We start from the raw sequence: 18,335 nt of genomic DNA, 5'->3' as shown, positions 1-18,335 counted from the left end.
TATAAGAAGCAAAGTAAAAAAATACATTAATTTATTTAAACAAGTGAAGACCAAGTCTTTAAAATATTTTCTTGGATTTTCAAATTCAATTTGAGTTTTGTCTCTCTTAGAATTAAAAATGTTGAGCAAAGCGAGACCAGCTTGCTAGTGAAAAAAATAAAAATAAAAATAAAATAGAGGCAGCTCACTGGTAAGTGCTGCTATTTGAGCTACCGTATTTTTTTTTAGAACAGGCCAGCGGGCGACTCATCTGGTCCTTACGGGCTACCTGTTGCCCGCGGGCACCGCCTTGGTGACCCCTGGTCTAGCTGATGATCTGTTACTTATTTTAGAAATTGAAGGGCGGAAAAAAAGCACATTGAAGAAAGAAGAAGGGGCATGTTGAATTGATTTATAATAATTTGTTTATTTCTAATAATGAGGGGCGACTTGTCCAGGATGTACTCTGCCTTCCGGGATAGGCTCCAGTCTCCTTGTTCCCTCTTCTGCTTCTGGCTTCCTGGTGTCGTTTAATTTTTTGATAATAGTTAAAAAAGTTCAGGTTATGTCACGACGAGTGGCCGTGTCGTGGCTGTCACCGCCACTCGTCGTGACGTACAGTTCTTAGCCGGATAGCGAACGTTATCACGCTGGACATTGTTTTGGACTTCATTTCCCAGAAAGCATTGCGAAGAAGCTGACTTCCGGATGTCATCAGCCGGGCACTGGAGAGCGGTGGCGTGGGTTTCTCTTCCCTTGTCATACTGTCAATTTAATTCTGCGAAGCAACCGACTAAAACAGTTGCATTATCGCCTGTGCCAAGATGACGGTAAGTCAGCTGTTAGGAGATGAATTTTTGGGTGGATAATGTCGGTGTAGGAGTAGCACACGTGGACATAACCACATACTTTCTGTAGCTGCTAGCTAAGTCGGCTAACAGCTTGTGTTTAGTAGTACTAAAACACATCCGACAGACTTTGAAATATGTGATTAAGACATTTTGCTCTATTCTTGGTTGTAAGTGTATGTTCATTTGTCATTAAATTGCGCCTGTATCTTCCTTTGCGATTGCATTTGCATTGGTGAATGTAACACCAGCAGCTGCTTTGATGCAACACTTTGTTTATTTTGCAGGAGCGTAAAGGAACAGCAAAGTTGGACTTTTTGAGAAAAATCGAGCTGGAAATCCAAGCTAAATGGGAAAAGGAGAAAGCCTTTGAGAATGATGTGCCCACAACCCTTGGGGAAAGTGCACAGTGAGTATATTTTAGGAAAATAAATGGTCAGATTGATTGATTGATTGAAACTTTTATTAGTAGATTGCACAGTTCAGTACATATTCCGTACAATTGACCACTAAATGGTAACACCCGGATACGTTTTTCAACTTGTAAATCAATTCATGGTAGGCTTTGAATGCCAATTCAGAGGCTTTGAATGCCAAGAAAACAAATGTTGTGCAGATCATACATACCCATCAATCCCTTTCGGGGTCGCTGGAGACTAATTTCAGCTGCATTCGGGCGGAAAGCGGGGTACACCCTGGACAAGTCGCCACCTCATCACAGGGCCAACACAGATAGACGGACAACTTTCACACTCACATTCACACACTAGGGCCAATTTAGTGTTGCCAATCAGCCTATCCCCAGGTGCATGTCTTTGGAGGTGGGAGGAAGCCGGAGTACCCGGACGGAACCCACGCATTCACGGGGAGGACATGCAAACTCCATACAGAAAGATCCCGAGCCCAGGATCGAACACAGGACCTTTGTGTTGTGAGGCACACGTACTATTGGTGGCTTTTTAATACAAGCCGTCTCACCACCTTCCAGGATGACACGTTTTTTTTGATGTAGATACCTTATGATTTATTGCCACATTACAATTTTGCGGCAGTGCACAATTTGTCAATTTATATAATATAACACTTAATATTTAGCTTTAGCAGAGATGGAAATGAGATGTTAACACTCAATTAGAGCTATGCGATAATGACAAAAATAATCACTGTTTTTAGATTGCTCTTGTAGTAACCATTAATAACAGGATTAAATGTCAATTTGAAAACATGAGTATTGTACCAACAAAACTCAACTGTAAATATAGTTTCAACGAACAAACCACAAAAAGTATGATTGTAATAACAACAAAGTCAAATACCAAAAGCAATATAGAAAACAATAAAATTACCTTTTTTCATTTAAACTTTTGTTGAATTCTGTTTATTTTTACACTCATTTTACCCCAATAAAGTGTGTGCTTTTTGTGTCATATATTAAATTTGATAAAATGGTTGTTAAAGGCAAAAATCCTCACATTTATTGGTGCAATACATCTTTGGAAAATTTTGACCATTATTTTAAAACACAGCATAATACGTTTGTAATGTGTATTGATATGTGTTTTGATATAAGGTTGTTAATGTTTATTAATACAATAGTAAGTGTTTTAGGTATGTACGGGTACTTTTTCAAACTTGTATTTTATTTGCGCAGTCAGACCGGATTTGGCGCAGAGTTCTGGTATTGTGAAGGGTGGAAGTGTGCTGCTGTTCTGAGTTGACGGGTTTTGAGATTACTTGAAGCTGCAAAAAAAGAGAGAAAGCTTTTGTATGTTGATCTTACATCGATGATGCTGTTCACAACAACAAAAGTAGATGAGATGTGTTGTAAGGATGTTTTTCTTGATAGCTTCATAGTTGAGTCGTTGTTTCAAGTGGCCGTTTTGACGTCAAGTTCTAGACGGAGCAGTTGAGTGTTTCGGGGATGAATGAGCGGTACCGGACACAATTTGTTCCCTAACAAATCTTCCTTCTCACAATGACAGTATTTCACTTACATTTATGTCAATCTTTGTGATATCGTGTGTTCAACAGCAGATTCTGTTTTTATTGACCAATTAAGTGACTGTCCGCGGTTACGTGAACGCGGAAATCATATGACCTTACTTTTTTTGGTGAGTTTAGTGATAATTGATTAGGCAAAAAGTAGCAACCATGGTGAGATCCCAAACGTGCTCTTTTTTCACTCATGCACTCCATCTGTTTCAGATTTTACGAACCTCTTAATTTGCATGCACATATTTCTATGATTGTGACAAGCCATAATTGAAATCAAAATTCTATTAATTGTCCTTCCCTACATTCGCTATTGCTTACACTTTCCCTAAAACGCTTCTTTCCACAGCAAAAACAAGTATTTTGTCACCTTCCCCTACCCATACATGAATGGGAAGTTGCATCTCGGTCACACATTTAGCTTGTCAAAGTGTGAGGTAAGCTGGATATATTTTCAAAAGAAAATGTAAAAATGATGTCTCAAATGTGTATGTATTTTCCTTGTCAGTTTGCAGTTGGCTACCAGGCCTTAAAAGGGAAAAAATGCCTTTTCCCATTTGGCCTCCATTGCACAGGAATGCCAATCAAAGTAAGTGATTATTTTTCACCAAACACAGGTCTCATACCTGCTCTGTGAATGAAAAAATCTAACTGCAAATGCATGTTGTCTTTGCCAAGGCCTGCGCAGACAAGCTAAAGAGAGAGATGGAGCTGTACGGAAATCCACCACAGTTTCCTGACGAGGAGGAAGAGAAGGAGAAGGAAAAGCCAATGGTGTCTGATGAAATCATCATTAAGGACAAAGCAAAGAGCAAAAAGGTATGAAAGCATATTTCTTTGTTTACTTTGAATTGTAATGTTGCATTCTATAGGTTTTTAAAAATGATTGGATTATACCATAAATTGATTTACGTTTACCCCGACTGAAACGAGTTGAAAAACTTATTCGGGAGTGTAACAGTCTCTCACTGTCGGGGTTCCATGGACCACCAAGGACAGACATTACTGCAAGCAATTTGCGACTTCGTTTATTTTTTAATAGTACTCAGTCTCTGTGCGGGTCGCTTTTCAGCTCCTTCCTCTTTCACTGCTCGCTCTTCCGGTTGTTTTTCAGCCTCAAGCATCGTCGTCTGTTTCTCGCTCTGTGTTGATTTCGCGCTGCATGTGCTCGGGTCTCTCCAGTTCCTTCTGCCCCGTCGTTCTCTGCTGCTGTCCTTTTATTCATTGAGAGGTGATTACACAATTGTGCCCACCTGGGCAATCCACGCACCTGCCGTTTATTACGGCGTCGATCCCGGTGCACCCCGCCTCGTCGCTTGCCCGCCGGCCACGCCTCCTCGCCGCCATCTCGGGGTCGGCCCCGGCGTGCCCCGCCTCGCTGTCGGTCTGCTGGCCACGCCTCCCCACAGTCCTCCACCGCCAGACGCAAGCCGGGACTCCGACCGGCTGAGCCCAGTCCCCCCCCCCCCCTTTTTGAGGGAGTGGAAAGTGAAGATGGCCAGGTCCACCTGTTCTTTTTCTTCCTCTTCATCTTCTTTGTCTTTTTCTTTGCCTTTGTCTTTTTCTTTGTCTTCTTCTTTGTCTTTTTCTTCTTCAACAACTTCGGGGGCCATTTGCCATTCAGGCGCAATAAAATAAAGTTCTGGATCATCATTTGTCCCAAGGTATTCAAGGATGGTTCTCATGAAGTCTGTCATTATTGGTAGTAGTTTTTGTTGTTGTTGTTGTTGTTGTTAAAGGCAAAAGTAAAAATGATGTGTCTGTAAAAATACGCCGCCATATGTTTAAAATGACCAAAATGGGTAAATATTACATGTTGTTATAATTGTGATTGTTACTACAATTAATATATACTTATAGAATGTATATAAAACATTTATGTTGGTTTTGGATGTTTTTAGAGCGCCTTATAGATGGATTAGAGCGACTCCAATTGGCTCTATTGTTCAATCAATCAATCAATGTTTATTTATATAGCCCCAAATCACAAATGTCTCAAAGGACTGCACAAATCATTACGACTACAACATCCTCGGAAGAACCCACAAAAGGGCAAGGAAAACTCACACCCAGTGGGCAGAGAGAATTCACATCCAGTGGGACGCCAGTGACAATGCTGACTATGAGAAACCTTGGAGAGGACCTCAGATGTGGGCAACCCCCCCTCTCTAGGGGACCGAAAGCAATGGATGTCGAGCGGGTCTAACATGATACTGTGAAAGTTCAATCCATAGTGGCTCCAACACAGCCGCGAGAGTTCCGTTCAAGCGAATCCAAGACAGCAGCGAGAGTCCTGTCCACAGGAAACCATCTCAAGCGGATCAGCAGCGTAGAGATGTCCCCAACCGATACAGGCGAGCGGTCCATCCTGGGTCCCGACGAGCGGTCCATCCTGGGTCTCGACTCTGGACAGCCAGTACTTCATCCTTGGTCATCGGACCGGACCCCCTCCACAAGGGAGGGGGGGACATAGGAGAAAGAAAAGAAGCGGCAGATCAACTGGTCTAAAAAGGAGGTCTATTTAAAGGCTAGAGTATACAGATGAGTTTTAAGGTGAGACTTAAATGCTTCTACTGAGGTAGCATCTCGAACTGTTACCGGGAGGGCATTCCAGAGTACTGGAGCCCGAACGGAAAACGCTCTATAGCCCGCAGACTTTTTTGGGGCTCTAGGAATCACTAATAAGCCGGAGTCTTTTGAACGCAGATTTCTTGCCGGGACATACGGTACAATACAATCGGCAAGATAGGCTGGAGCTAGACCGTGTAGTATTTTATACGTAAGTAGTAAAACCTTAAAGTCACATCTTAAGTGCACAGGAAGCCAGTGCAGGTGAGCCAGTACAGGCGTAATATGATCAAACTTTCTTGTTCTTGTCAAAAGTCTAGCAGCCGCATTTTGTACCAGCTGTAATCTTTTAATGCTAGATATGGGGAGACCCGAAAATAATACGTTACAGTAATCGAGACGAGACATAACAAACGCATGGATAATGATCTCGGCGTCTTTAGTGGACAAAATGGAGCGAATTTTAGCGATATTACGGAGATGAAAGAAGGCCGTTTTAGTAACGCTTTTAATGTGTGACTCAAAGGAGAGAGTTGGGTCGAAGATAATACCCAGATTTTTTACAGAGTCACCTTGTTTTATTATTTGGTTGTCAAATGTTAAAGTTGTATTATTAAATAGAGGTCTGTGTCTAGCAGGACCGATAATCAGCATTTCCGTTTTTTTGGCATTAAGTTGCAAAAAGTTAGCGGACATCCATTGTTTAATTTCATTAAGACACGCTTCCAACTGACTACAGTCCGGCGTGTTGGTCAGCTTTAGGGGCATGTAGAGTTGGGTGTCATCAGCATAACAGTGAAAGCTAATACCGTATTTGCGTATGACGTCACCCAGCGGCAGCATGTAGATGCTGAAGAGTACAGGGCCAAGGACCGAACCCTGGGGAACTCCACACGTTACCTTAACATAGTCCGAGGTCACACTGTTATGGGAGACGCACTGCATCCTATCAGTAAGATAAGAGTTAAACCATGAGAGGGCTGAGTCTGACATACCAATTCGTGTTTTGATACGCTCTAATAAAATACTATGATCGACGGTATCGAAAGCAGCGCTAAGATCGAGGAGCAGCAACATAGATGACGCATCAGAGTCCATCGTTAGCAATAGATCATTAGTCAATTTTGCGAGGGCTGTCTCAGTCGAGTGATTTGCCCTGAAACCGGATTGAAAGGTTTCACATAGATTGTTAAACGCTAAGTGTTCATTTAGCTGCTCTGCAACAATTTTTTCGAGGATTTTCGAAATAATATTGTTAGCTGACTTTTTGCTAACGTTTATTAATGAAATACAATACATAAAAAGTCTTACATAGGGATTGTAAATGATAGGCAACATTCCAAAAAAGTGCAGTTATCCTTTGAATACCCAAATAGAACATACAACTCGTCATTAAACATATTGTCCTGTATTGAAATCATTTATTGCGCCATTTTACCTGTTGTTTTTTTGTTCGTCCCTTTAGAGTAAAGTTGTGGCCAAATCCGGCTGCTCGGCCTTTCAGTGGAACATCATGAGGTCTCTGGGCCTGGATGACAGCGACATTGAAAAATTCGCCAGTGCTGAACACTGGCTGGAGTTTTTCCCTCCCCTGGCTGTCAAAGACCTCAAACTGATGGGCGTGAAGGTGACGAAGACATGATCTGTGTGTGACACTCCTGATGAAATGCATTTACATGGCAGTCTGTGGCCCCACAGGTGGACTGGCGGCGGTCATTCATCACCACAGACGTCAACCCTTTCTATGACTCCTTTGTCCGGTGGCAGTTTGTCACCCTAAAGGAGAGGAAAAAAATCAAGTTTGGGAAACGGTGGAATGGCTCTTTTAGAAATATTGACAAATGGGTATCCATAGTTGATATTTGTATTAATCAATATTATATTGTGCTCGTGCAGGTATACCATCTATTCCCCGAGCGATGGGCAACCATGCATGGACCATGACCGGCAGACAGGAGAGGTATGCGTATATTTTTCTTGCATCAAAATACCATGTACAGTACAAGTACGGGCACCCAACTTAGATGTGACTTTGCAAACAGAGAAACTTATTTACAATCACTATTTTGGCTGCCCCAGATAAATTAAGGTGATTGTCCATGATATTAACGTTTAAAAATCAGGCTCTGAGGCTTTTTGTGGCCCGAAACAAGATTTTGTTTGGGGCCCCATTTCAGTCTTTAAAATTACTTGTGTAACTATAGGGGCTATGGGTCTGACTGCTGCCTAGTGAGTATTGTAGGTTTATGTTCTAGATATATGGGAAAAAAAAGGTACAAAATTTTTAATTTACGGTGGGCTTGGGTGATATGGCTGAAAACTGTATCACTAATTGTTTTATATCGTTCGATATCGATAATTATTGATATTTTTTATGACTTATTGAATATAAGGACCAGGAGAAAAATATAATAAATGTAAACCTTTTAATATCAAATGTAACCTTCCTCTGATTATAATCCCCTCAGATATCAAAGCAGAAAAGACAGGAAATGTGAACACAACCATGAAAAACACTGAATCAACGTCAACTGAGTCCTAAAATCACAATAAACACTTTCACAACATACAAAAATAAAGAATTAGTAAAAAAAAAAAAGGCTTAATAAAGTGTCACAAAATGGTGGAAAGTTTAAATATGTACGCATAACAGAAACCTGAGAAAAGGCTCAATAAAGTGTCACAAAATGGTGGAAAGTTTAAATATGTAAGCATAACAGAAACCTGAGAAAAGGCTCAATAAAGTGTGACAAAATAGTGCAAAGTTTAAATATGTAAGCATAACAGAAACCTGAGAATAACTATTTTAAGGGTGAGTGTGGCTAAAGAGGTGTGGGATTACTGATTACGAGCGCTTTGGTCTGACTTTGGTCAGTTTAAAAAAAAAAAGTCAAAATTGCCATACTGTAGAGGTGACTTTTCCTGTTTGATCAACAATTTCTTCGCTCTCTGCAGCACTCATTTTTAGTTTTCTCTTCTAACTCCATGCAAATAATCAACCGCGACACATCCAGATGGCGCTCCTAAACTTAATAGTAAGTTAGTCAGTTTTATTTATAAAGCGCTGCTCACAGATAAAATCACAAAGTGCTGTTCATTAACTAAAAGCTTTACTGAAAAAAGGAGTCTTCAAATGTTTTTTTTTAAAGTGTAAAATCAGTCAAGCTCGTGGAGGGACTGGTGTAAGTTATTCCAGAGTCTGGGGGCTTTTTTAATCAAATGTTTTATTGATAATGATTACATGTCTATCGCGGTATATATTACCACTCAGTGGCCTAGTGGTTAGAGTGTCCGCCCTGAGATCGGTAGGTTGTGAGTTGAACCCCGGCTGAGTCATACCAAAGACTATAAATATGGGACCCATTACCTCCCTGCTTAGCACTCAGCATTAGGGGGTGGAATTGGGGGTTAAATCACCAAAAATTATTCCTGGGCGCGGCACCGCTGCTGCCCACTGCTCCCCTCACCTCCCAGGGGGTGATCAAGGGTGATGGGTCAAATGCAGAGAATAATTTCCCCACATATAGTGTGTGTGTGACAATCATTGGTACTTTAACTTTATATATGGATATCGTTTTATCACACATCCCTAGTTTTCCGAAAATAATTTAACATGACCAGGCCTTGAACCAATTGACAGCAATAGATAAGGGTCTACCGTATTACTCTTGGAACCAGAAGTAGATCTGGCTATGGGAGCCTGAGCAGTACTGTATTGGTAATATTTTACAAATGTTGTTAAGATTTGTATGTACTTAAATTAATCAGGTATGTACAATACACAATTTAGTCCATACAAGTAGAACAAGCAAATCCTTGCAGGGCGACGATCACGTTGGTGATCAGCTACTGAAGGGAGCGGGCGCCATAATCATGTGTCCCTACTGCCCAGTTGTTGTGGCCCTAAACAATCGCATAATGTTGCACTGCTTATCCAATAAAGCACTTTAAAAGCTTGCGGCCGCAGGAAAACAACAGCGGGCTCCCAAATCCTCCCCTGGGAAAAAACTTTTACCTAACGTAATGAATAATAATGATTTCACCAATACCCTACAGCAGGGGTCGGGAACCTTTTTGGCTGAGAGTCATACATGCCAAATATTTTAAAAAGTATTTCCGTGAGAGCCATATAATTTTTTTTTAAGACTGAATACAACTAAATGCGTGCATTTTTAAGTAACGCCAACATTTTTAGAGTATAATCAGTCTCTTATTCTTTTTAATAACATTGTTATTCTGAAGCTAACCAACAATAAATAAAATACTTCTTGAACAAGTGCGGTAGAAACAGGATGGATGGATTAAAATGCATGAGAATTTTTTGTATTTTGAACGTTATTTTTGACACTGTGATTACCAGCGAAAGTATTCATTACTTACTGTGTTAAGCAATGTCTGCCAAGATTTATCTGAGAGCCTGATGCAGTCATCAAAAGACCCACATCTGGCTCTAGAGCCATAGGTTCCCTACCCCTGCCCTACAGTATAATTACTGCATGCTACTGTGTGGCTTTCGAGTTATGAACTAAGTTAATTTTTAACACTGTGTCTCACTCATAGGGAGTTGGACCACAGGAGTACACACTCATCAAAATGAAGATTGTTGAACCGTACACTGCAAAATTCAAGTCCAAAGTTTTTTACAGCAGGTTACAAATGACCTTCTTGCAATTGACATCACAGGCAATGCAATTTGAATCTGAGACAGAAGTAATGTTTCCATGGGGTTCTTCCTCCAGTGCTATGAAGTCCAAGAACATCTACCTGGTGGCCGCCACTCTTAGGCCGGAGACCATGTTCGGTCAAACCAACTGCTGGGTGAGGCCCGACATGAATTACGTGGCCTTTGAGACCACCAGCGGGGACATCTTCATCTGCACCAGGAGGTCTGCCCGGAACATGTCCTTCCAAGGATTCACCAAGGAGAATGGAGTAGTAACTGTGCTCATGGAAATACTGGGACAAGTAAGCAATTTTTTAATCTAATGGTAGATCAACTCTGACACATTGGTAAACATTGACAGAACAATGTTTATCGCCCGGCCACCTTATCGTGGTAGAGGAGTTTGCGTGTCCCAATGATCCTAGGAGCTATGTTGTCCGGGGGCTATATGCCCCCTGGTAGGGTCTCCCAAGGCAAACAGGTTCTAGGTGAGGGATCAGACAAAGAGCAGTTCGAAGACCTTTATGAAGAAGAAAAAACATAGACCCAGATTTCCCTCGCCGGACACGGGTCACCGGGGCCTCCCTCTGGAGCCAGGCCCAGAGGTGGGGCACGATGGCGAGCGCCTGGTGGCCGGGCCTGTTCCCTTGGGGCCCGGCCGGGCACAGCCCGAAGAGGCAACTTGGGTCACCCCTCCAATGGGCTCACCACCCATAGCAGGGGCCATAGAGGTCGGGTGCAATGTGAGCTGGGCGGCAGCCGAAGGCAGGGCACTTGGCGGTCCGATCCTCAGCTACAGAAGCTAGCTCTTGGGACGTGGAATGTCACCTCACTGGGGGGAAAGAGCCTGAGCTAGTGCGCGAAGTTGAGAAGTTCTGGCTGGATATAGTCGGACTCACTTCGACGCACAGCAAGGGCTCTGGAACCACTTCTCTCGAGAGGGACTGGACCCTCTTCCACTCTGGCGTTTCCGGCAGTGAGAGGCGACGGGCTGGGGTGGCAATTCTTGTTGCCCCCCGGCTAAAAGCCTGCACGTTGGAGTTTAACCCGGTGGACGAAAGGGTAGCCTCCCTCCGCCTTTGGGTGGGGGGTACGGGTCCTGACTGTTGTTTGTGCTTATGCACCAAACAGCAGTTCAGAGTATCCACCCTTTTTGGGAGCACTCGAGGGAGTACTGGAAAGTGCTCCCCCGGGTGATTCCCTTGTCCTACTGGGGGACTTCAACGCTCATGTTGGCAATGACAGTGAAACCTGGAGAGGCGTGATTGGGAAGAATGGCCGCCCGGATCTGAACCCGAGTGGTGTTTTGTTATTGGACTTTAGTGCTCGTCACAGTTTGTCCATAACAAACACCATGTTCAAACATAAGGGTGTCCATATGTGCACTTGGCACCAGGACACCCTAGGCCGCAGTTCCATGATCGACTTTGTAGTTGTGTCATCGGATTTGCGGCCTTATGTTTTGGACACTCGGGTGAAGAGAGGGGCGGAGCTTTCTACCGATCACCACCTGGTGGTGAGTTGGCTGCGATGGTGGGGGAGGATGCCGGACAGACCTGGAAGGCCCAAACGCATTGTGAGGGTCTGCTGGGAACGTCTGGCAGAGTCTCCTGTCAGAGAAAGTTTCAATTCCCACCTCCGGAAGAACTTTGAAGATGTCACGAGGGAGGTGCTGGACATTGAGTCCGAGTGGACCATGTTCTGCACCTCTATTGTCGAGGCGGCTGATCGGAGCTGTGGCCGCAAGGTAGTTGGTGCTTGTCGGGGCAGCAATCCTAAAACCCCTTGGTGGACACCAGCGGTGAGGGATGCCGTCAAGCTGAAGAAGGAGTCCTATCGGGTCCTTTTGGCTCATAGGACTCCGGAGGCAGTGGACAGGTACCGACAGGCCAAGCGGTGTGCAGCTTCAGCGGTCGCTGAGGCAAAAACTCGGACATGGGAGGAGTTCGGGGAAGCCATGGAAAACGACTTCCGGACGGCTTCGAAGCGATTCTGGACCACCGTCCGCCGCCTCAGGAAGGGGAAGCAGTGCACTATCAACACCGTGTATGGTGCGGATGGTGTTCTGCTGACCTCGACTGCAGATGTTGTGGATAGGTGGAGGGAATACTTCGAAGACCTCCTCAATCCCACCAACACGTCTTCCTATGAGGAAGCAGTGCCTGGGGAATCTATGGTGGACTCTCCTATTTCTGGGGCTGAGGTAGTTAAAAAGCTCCTCGGTGGCAAGGCCCCAGGGGTGGATGAGATCCGCCCGGAGTTCCTTAAGGCTCTGGATGCTGTGGGGCTGTCTTGGTTGACAAGACTCTGCAGCATCGCGTAGACATCGGGGGCGGTACCTCTGGATTGGCAGACCGGGGTGGTGGTTCCTCTCTTTAAGAAGGGGGACCGGAGGGTGTGTTCCAACTATCGTGGGATCACACTCCTCAGCCTTCCCGGTAAGGTTTATTCAGGTGTACTGGAGAGGAGGCTACGCCGGATAGTCGAACCTCGGATTCAGGAGGAACAGTGTGGTTTTCGTCCTGGTCGTGGAACTGTGGACCAGCTCTATACTCTCGGCAGGGTTCTTGAGGGTGCATGGGAGTTTGCCCAACCAGTCTACATGTGCTTCGTGGACTTGGAGAAGGCATTCGACCGTGTCCCTCGGGAAGTCCTGTGGGGAGTGCTCAGAGAGTATTGGGTATCGGACTGTCTTATTGTGGCGGTCCGCTTCCTGTACGATCAGTGCCAGAGCTTGGTCTGCATTGCCGGCAGTAAGTCGAACACATTTCCAGTGAGGGTTGGACTCCGCCAAGGCTGTCCTTTGTCACCGATTCTGTTCATAACTTTTATGGACAGAATTTCTAGGCACAGTCAAGGCGTTGAGGGGTTCCGGTTTGGTGACCGCAGGATTAGTTCTCTGCTTTTTGCAGATGATGTGGTCGTGATGGCTTCATCTGACCGGGATCTTCAGCTCTCACTGGATTGGTTCGCAGCCGAGTGTGAAGCGACCGGAATGAGAATCAGCACCTCCAAGTCCGAGTCCATGGTTCTCGCCCAGAAAAGGGTGGAATGCCATCTCCGGGTTGGGGAGGAGACCCTGCCCCAAGTGGAGGAGTTCAAGTACCTAGGAGTCTTGTTCACGAGTGGGGGAAGAGTGGATCGTGAGATCGACAGGCGGGTCGGTGTGGCGTCTTCAGTAATGCGGACGTTGTACCGATCCGTTGTGGTGAAGAAGGAGCTGAGCCGCAAGGCAAAGCTCTCAATTTACCGGTCAATCTACGTTCCCATCCTCACCTATGGTCATGAGCTTTGGGTCATGACCGAAAGGATAAGATCACGGGTACAAGCGGCCGAAATGAGTTTCCTCTGCCGTGTGGCGGGGCTCTCCCTTAGAGATAGGGTGAGAAGCTCTGCCATCCGGGAGGAACTCAAAGTAAAGCCGCTGCTCCTTCACATCGAGAGGAGCCAGATGAGGTGGTTCGGGCATCTGGTCAGGATGCCACCCGAACGCCTCCCTAGGGAGGTGTTTAGGGCACGTCCAACCGGTAGGAGGCCACGGGGAAGACCCAGGACACGTTGGGAAGAATATGTCTCCCGGCTGGCCTGGGAACGCCTCGGGATCCCCCGGGAAGAGCTAGACGAAGTGGCTGGGGAGAGGGAAGTCTGGGTTTCCCTGCTTAGGCTGTTGCCCCCGCGACCCGACCTCGGATAAGCAGAAGAAGATGGATGGATGGATGGATGGATGACAGAACAGTGGAACCAGTTTCCCAACTACTCAAGTAGCTGATCCAATGTGTTCTTGGTACTAAATAGCGCCAACTAAAGCTGATGTCGAAATACATGTCTGTTGCTTTTGTCGACATTCAATTTCAAACTCAAAGCGGTCTTTTCCATAAAAATGTGGTCTATTTATGTCCACGTTTTGTGGTACTTTTACCTTATCATTTTCACTTTCAAAGCAGGTTTGTAATTATATCAGAATCAATAAAAACAAATGTAGAAAGATGGTAAGGTAAGTTTCCTTACCTCCTAAGCTTTGGTATGAGACCAAAGGTCCTTCATTCTTTTTTCGCTTTACAGTAAATGTCAGGTGAAAAATAACGTCGGTTTTTATATTCATTTTATTTAAAAGGGACGACACATTTCAATTATTGTTTGACATATATAGTTCTGAGATTATAGCCAATAGCTAATTTCCACATGCAGTCCCTTGGCAAGTTTCTGTTAAAATTAAGACACACATTCAAAACATAGCACACAGATTCACAATATTAAACATGTAAAAATTCCAAGATTTATGTGCCAAAGGTGATGTTGTAGACACTCACCGCCACAGATGTACCTTGTACATGACATAAATGCAAGAAACAATTGATAAAATACATACTTCATAATATGCACTTCCAGTTTATACCAGTAGCCTATCAACTAGTATTACAATTTTGGTTCTTGCGCAGTCAAGTCTTTGAGGCCTTATTAAATGCTGCTTGTATTGCTAGTTCCCTTTTATATAAACAGGTATTAGGTTCCAGGCTTGATAGGGAAATGATAATTGGTTAAAAGGGGTCATATTATGATTTTTTTCTACATTTAAAACACTCGTGGACTACAAAACATGTAACGGTGGTTCTTTTGTCAAAGTTTTGCACAGATTATATTTTATAGACTGTTTCTAAGCTGCTTTCTGACCATATCTTTCGGTTGCGCCGTTTTGTGGGTTGGTCTTATTTACGTGTCTCCACTTCAACAGCGTCTTCTCCATTCCATCTTTGTTGTAGTTTTCAGCACTTCCACACTTCCTATACGCTACATTGTATTAGAAATGGCAACAGTGCAGGATGCATGAGCATGTACAAGCCAGAGTGCCCCACAACCGGATAACAAAAAAGGAGCTTATTGACTACTGCATCACACTGGATGGATGTTATATATTGCATAGTCCTACTTGGATGACAAAACACGGCGAACTCTGAGATTTACGCCTCATTTTGTTTAGCATAACACAATGTTGCATTCAACCTGACACTGCATTTACTTCCATGTTAAAGTTAAAGTACCAATGATTGTCACACACACACTAGGTGTGGTGAAATCTGTTCTCTGCATTTGACCCATCCCCTTGTTCACCCTCTGGGAGGTGAGGGGAACAGTGGGCAGCAGCGGTGCCGCGCCCGGGAATCATTTGTGGTGATTTAACCCCCAATTCCAACCCTTGATGCTGAGTGCCAAGCAGGGAGGTAATGGGTCCCATTTTTATAGTCTTTGGTATGACTCAGCCGGGGTTCAACTCACAACCTACCGATCTCAGGGCGGACACTCTAACCACTAGGCCACTGAGTAGGTTGTACGCACATCACCATCTTTCAGTGCAGAGTGCAATTCTGTGAGCCAACCCACGTTACCCAAGAACCACGTTAAACATAAATCATACAGCCTACTACCATATCAATACCCATCCAGCCATCCATTGTCTACCGCTTATTCCTTTTGGTGTCGCTGGGGGCGCTGGTGCTTTTCTCAGCTACAATCGGGCGGAAGGCGGGGTACACCCTGGACAATTCGCCACCTCATCGCAGTAACATGTCAATACACAAAGCAGAAAATTATTACGTGTAATGCATTACATTGTGCCAAGCGAATACCACCCAATATGTGCCTGATGCACATACAGTACCAGAAACCGCAATTAGCGGTACTAATGTTGGAACCTATTTCCTCAGCGTATCAGCATATTTAGAATGAAATAGGCACTGACACTAACCATAACCACATAGGTTTTATTTTCCCAAAATATATTTTGCCCTGTGAGTTGGATGACACATCGACATACAAGCTAATGGGCATATATTTCACCGTTAGCCTATGTTGATGTGTCATTGACTGTGCTAGCATGCTAAGCTACACTAGTGTGATGGTGCTTCGCTTCTAAGCATTTGTTGCACAAACATACTAGGTTTGTTAGACAAGATCGTTGACTGTATTGGACAGTATTGTTTACATACGAAATTACCTTTTTCATTTATCACAAGTAATAAGAAAACGTAAATTCCTGACTTACCTATCAAAAAGGAAATTAGCAAGTTTGGCGAAGAAAAAATCTTCTCCGTCTTCAATCGTCTCCATCTTTCAAAGGCATCCCCGATACAAATATTTGTTTTGTTGCTGGCTATGTCATGAGTAAGGTGAGAATCGTAACGACGCCTTTTAGATTTACTAAGGTCTGACATGTTTAGTAACTTTACCAGTGGCAGTAGCTTGACGAACAGGGTGGTGCGTAACTGGCAACGTGGAAGTGACACACTCTCTGACTTTTTAATTGGTCAAACGGTGGGGGGCGGGGCATCGAAATGAAAACAATAATATTTTGGGGCTGCAAATCTAATTTTGAAAAGAACATATCCTGGCTGTACTACCGTTATCAGTTATAAAGGTATGCAAAAAGAACATGATTTATTAATGCCTTTTGACATATCAGGGACATTTTAATGATGACTTGACATGAAAATATTATACATAGCACATTTTTAAGAGGACCGCGGTGCTCTTTCAGAGAGAGAAAGTGCAGGTGGATAAGCAGCACAGTGCAAGTTGACTTCAGGCTCGCTGAAGCTGTTACGGTTTGATGCGGACTACTAACGTCAATAGTCAAGAGTCTCTCAACATGAGTGCAATCTACAAGAACAACAGAAAAAAAATGCTAAATATGTTGCTTTTCAGTTAAAATAAATAAAAAGTTACTAAAATTGGATTGGAGAAATCTCTAGAAACTTGAACAATTCTCAAGTATATTGTACAATAAGCAGCAACAATAGAGCTAAACTGTATGATGAGGAAAGTTTCTAGTACCAACTGCCAATAAAATAAGATTTGTTTTTAGATATAATTATAACATATTTTATCCCTATTAAAGAAATTATATGCATTATTACTGCTCATGCAATTAATTTAAGATGTCATTTTAACCACATCCCCACCACATCCCTAGCCACGCTTCCACTGCTACAGGTATATTGGCAATCTGGGCAAACCCTCCTTGATTCAGCCAATCTGAGAATTGTCAATTTGAACAGGTTTGTTGTGTTATAATCGTCCTACTTACCAAGTACAAAGTTGTTAAATAAAGGAAATATAATTCAGGTTGTTGTTGGGTCAAAACTGTGCCATCGATTTAAAAAAAAATCTGAACTATTGGTTTGACTTGACACGATTTGAAGCGTGTGTGTGAATGTATTTTTTTTCTTTGTCGCTAATCAGTTTGAAGCATGAATGTGTAGTTGTGTGCGCACATCATGAGATGAAAGAGGAACAGGAGAGTTGCGGAGGTTTTCTTGTTGTAGAATTTGTAGACATGGCGAGCTTGAGAACTTGAGTTATGACGAGGGCAATAAAAAAGTGGTGGATAATTACTGCGACTGTGTGAAAGCACTGTGCAACATACAGTTGTAGCTGGCACACTCCGGGTGCATTTCCACTTACGAAGTTGCATGGACAGACTCTGTAAAGGTGGCTTCACAGTGTCTCCTGCCCGTACCTCGCTGTGTTCGGAGCCGTGGACTGAATACTTGCTACGCCCTCCCTCCACTGCCGGGAAGGAAGGCCCATTCGCTTTCGGCGTGGCTGTTGCAAACACATTCATTATGGCAGGTAATCCGCAGAGAGCATAATGCCTGCGTGTCAAATTACAGTTTATGAAAGAAAGAGTCGAGTAGCAAAGATGGGAATCTTTCAGACAACCTCTCATAGGGACTTGGACAGGCCAAAAACTAATAAATGTACTGAAGTCTCATGATGGCAAAGACAGCAATGACTGGAGGGAAGACCGGTGTAACCCCGGCAGTCTCCTACTTTCTAGCCTTATAAGTGGTTTAGTTTGGTGTGGTGTAGTGTGGCGGAGAACATGGGAAAAGCACAATATAATATCCCCATATTTACATTGACATTGTTGTGATGTAAACAAAGAAAACTCTCGTTCTTCAATTAATGTTGATGGTATATGATGTGATTATAAAAATAGTTACAATTTGTTTATTGTAATTCGAGTCAAAGCTTTTAGAGGCAAAGGTACATTTTATTTTAGAAAATGTATTTGTAAGAACCATACGTGATAAATGATATTGGTGGATTATTTGGATACATGGTACTATGGGCTGACAAAAAGAACCGTAGTGTCCAATCCCTCTCACCCCGTGCACGGCACTGTGGAGGCTCTGAGTAGCTCCTTCAGCATTAGATTGTTACATCCACTGCAAGAAGGAGTGCTACCGCATGTCCATTTTACCCACAGCCATAAGACTTTACACTTA

General features: G+C 43.6%; 1 protein-coding gene across 2 annotated transcripts in view; it reads left to right on the top strand.

The window, feature by feature from the left end:
- The first annotated feature begins 645 nt into the window (after positions 1–645).
- LOC133551691 (leucine--tRNA ligase, cytoplasmic-like) overlaps positions 646–18,335 on the top strand; it is a 48,396-nt gene continuing 30,706 nt past the window's right edge. For both annotated transcript variants that reach the window (XM_061898664.1, XM_061898663.1), the window contains exons 1-10: positions 646–809; positions 1,115–1,236; positions 3,169–3,256; positions 3,328–3,408; positions 3,498–3,638; positions 6,853–7,014; positions 7,086–7,198; positions 7,284–7,347; positions 9,948–10,036; positions 10,127–10,352. In XM_061898664.1, the coding sequence (XP_061754648.1) occupies positions 804–809; positions 1,115–1,236; positions 3,169–3,256; positions 3,328–3,408; positions 3,498–3,638; positions 6,853–7,014; positions 7,086–7,198; positions 7,284–7,347; positions 9,948–10,036; positions 10,127–10,352 (1,092 nt within the window). In that variant the 5' untranslated portion in view covers positions 646–803. The remainder of the gene's footprint in view (positions 810–1,114; positions 1,237–3,168; positions 3,257–3,327; positions 3,409–3,497; positions 3,639–6,852; positions 7,015–7,085; positions 7,199–7,283; positions 7,348–9,947; positions 10,037–10,126; positions 10,353–18,335) is intronic.

This window comes from Nerophis ophidion, linkage group LG04, assembly GCF_033978795.1.
Source record: "Nerophis ophidion isolate RoL-2023_Sa linkage group LG04, RoL_Noph_v1.0, whole genome shotgun sequence".
Taxonomy (NCBI): domain Eukaryota; kingdom Metazoa; phylum Chordata; class Actinopteri; order Syngnathiformes; family Syngnathidae; genus Nerophis; species Nerophis ophidion.
Note: the sequence above shows the minus strand (reverse complement) of the source record. Positions and strands in the feature narration are given on the sequence as shown.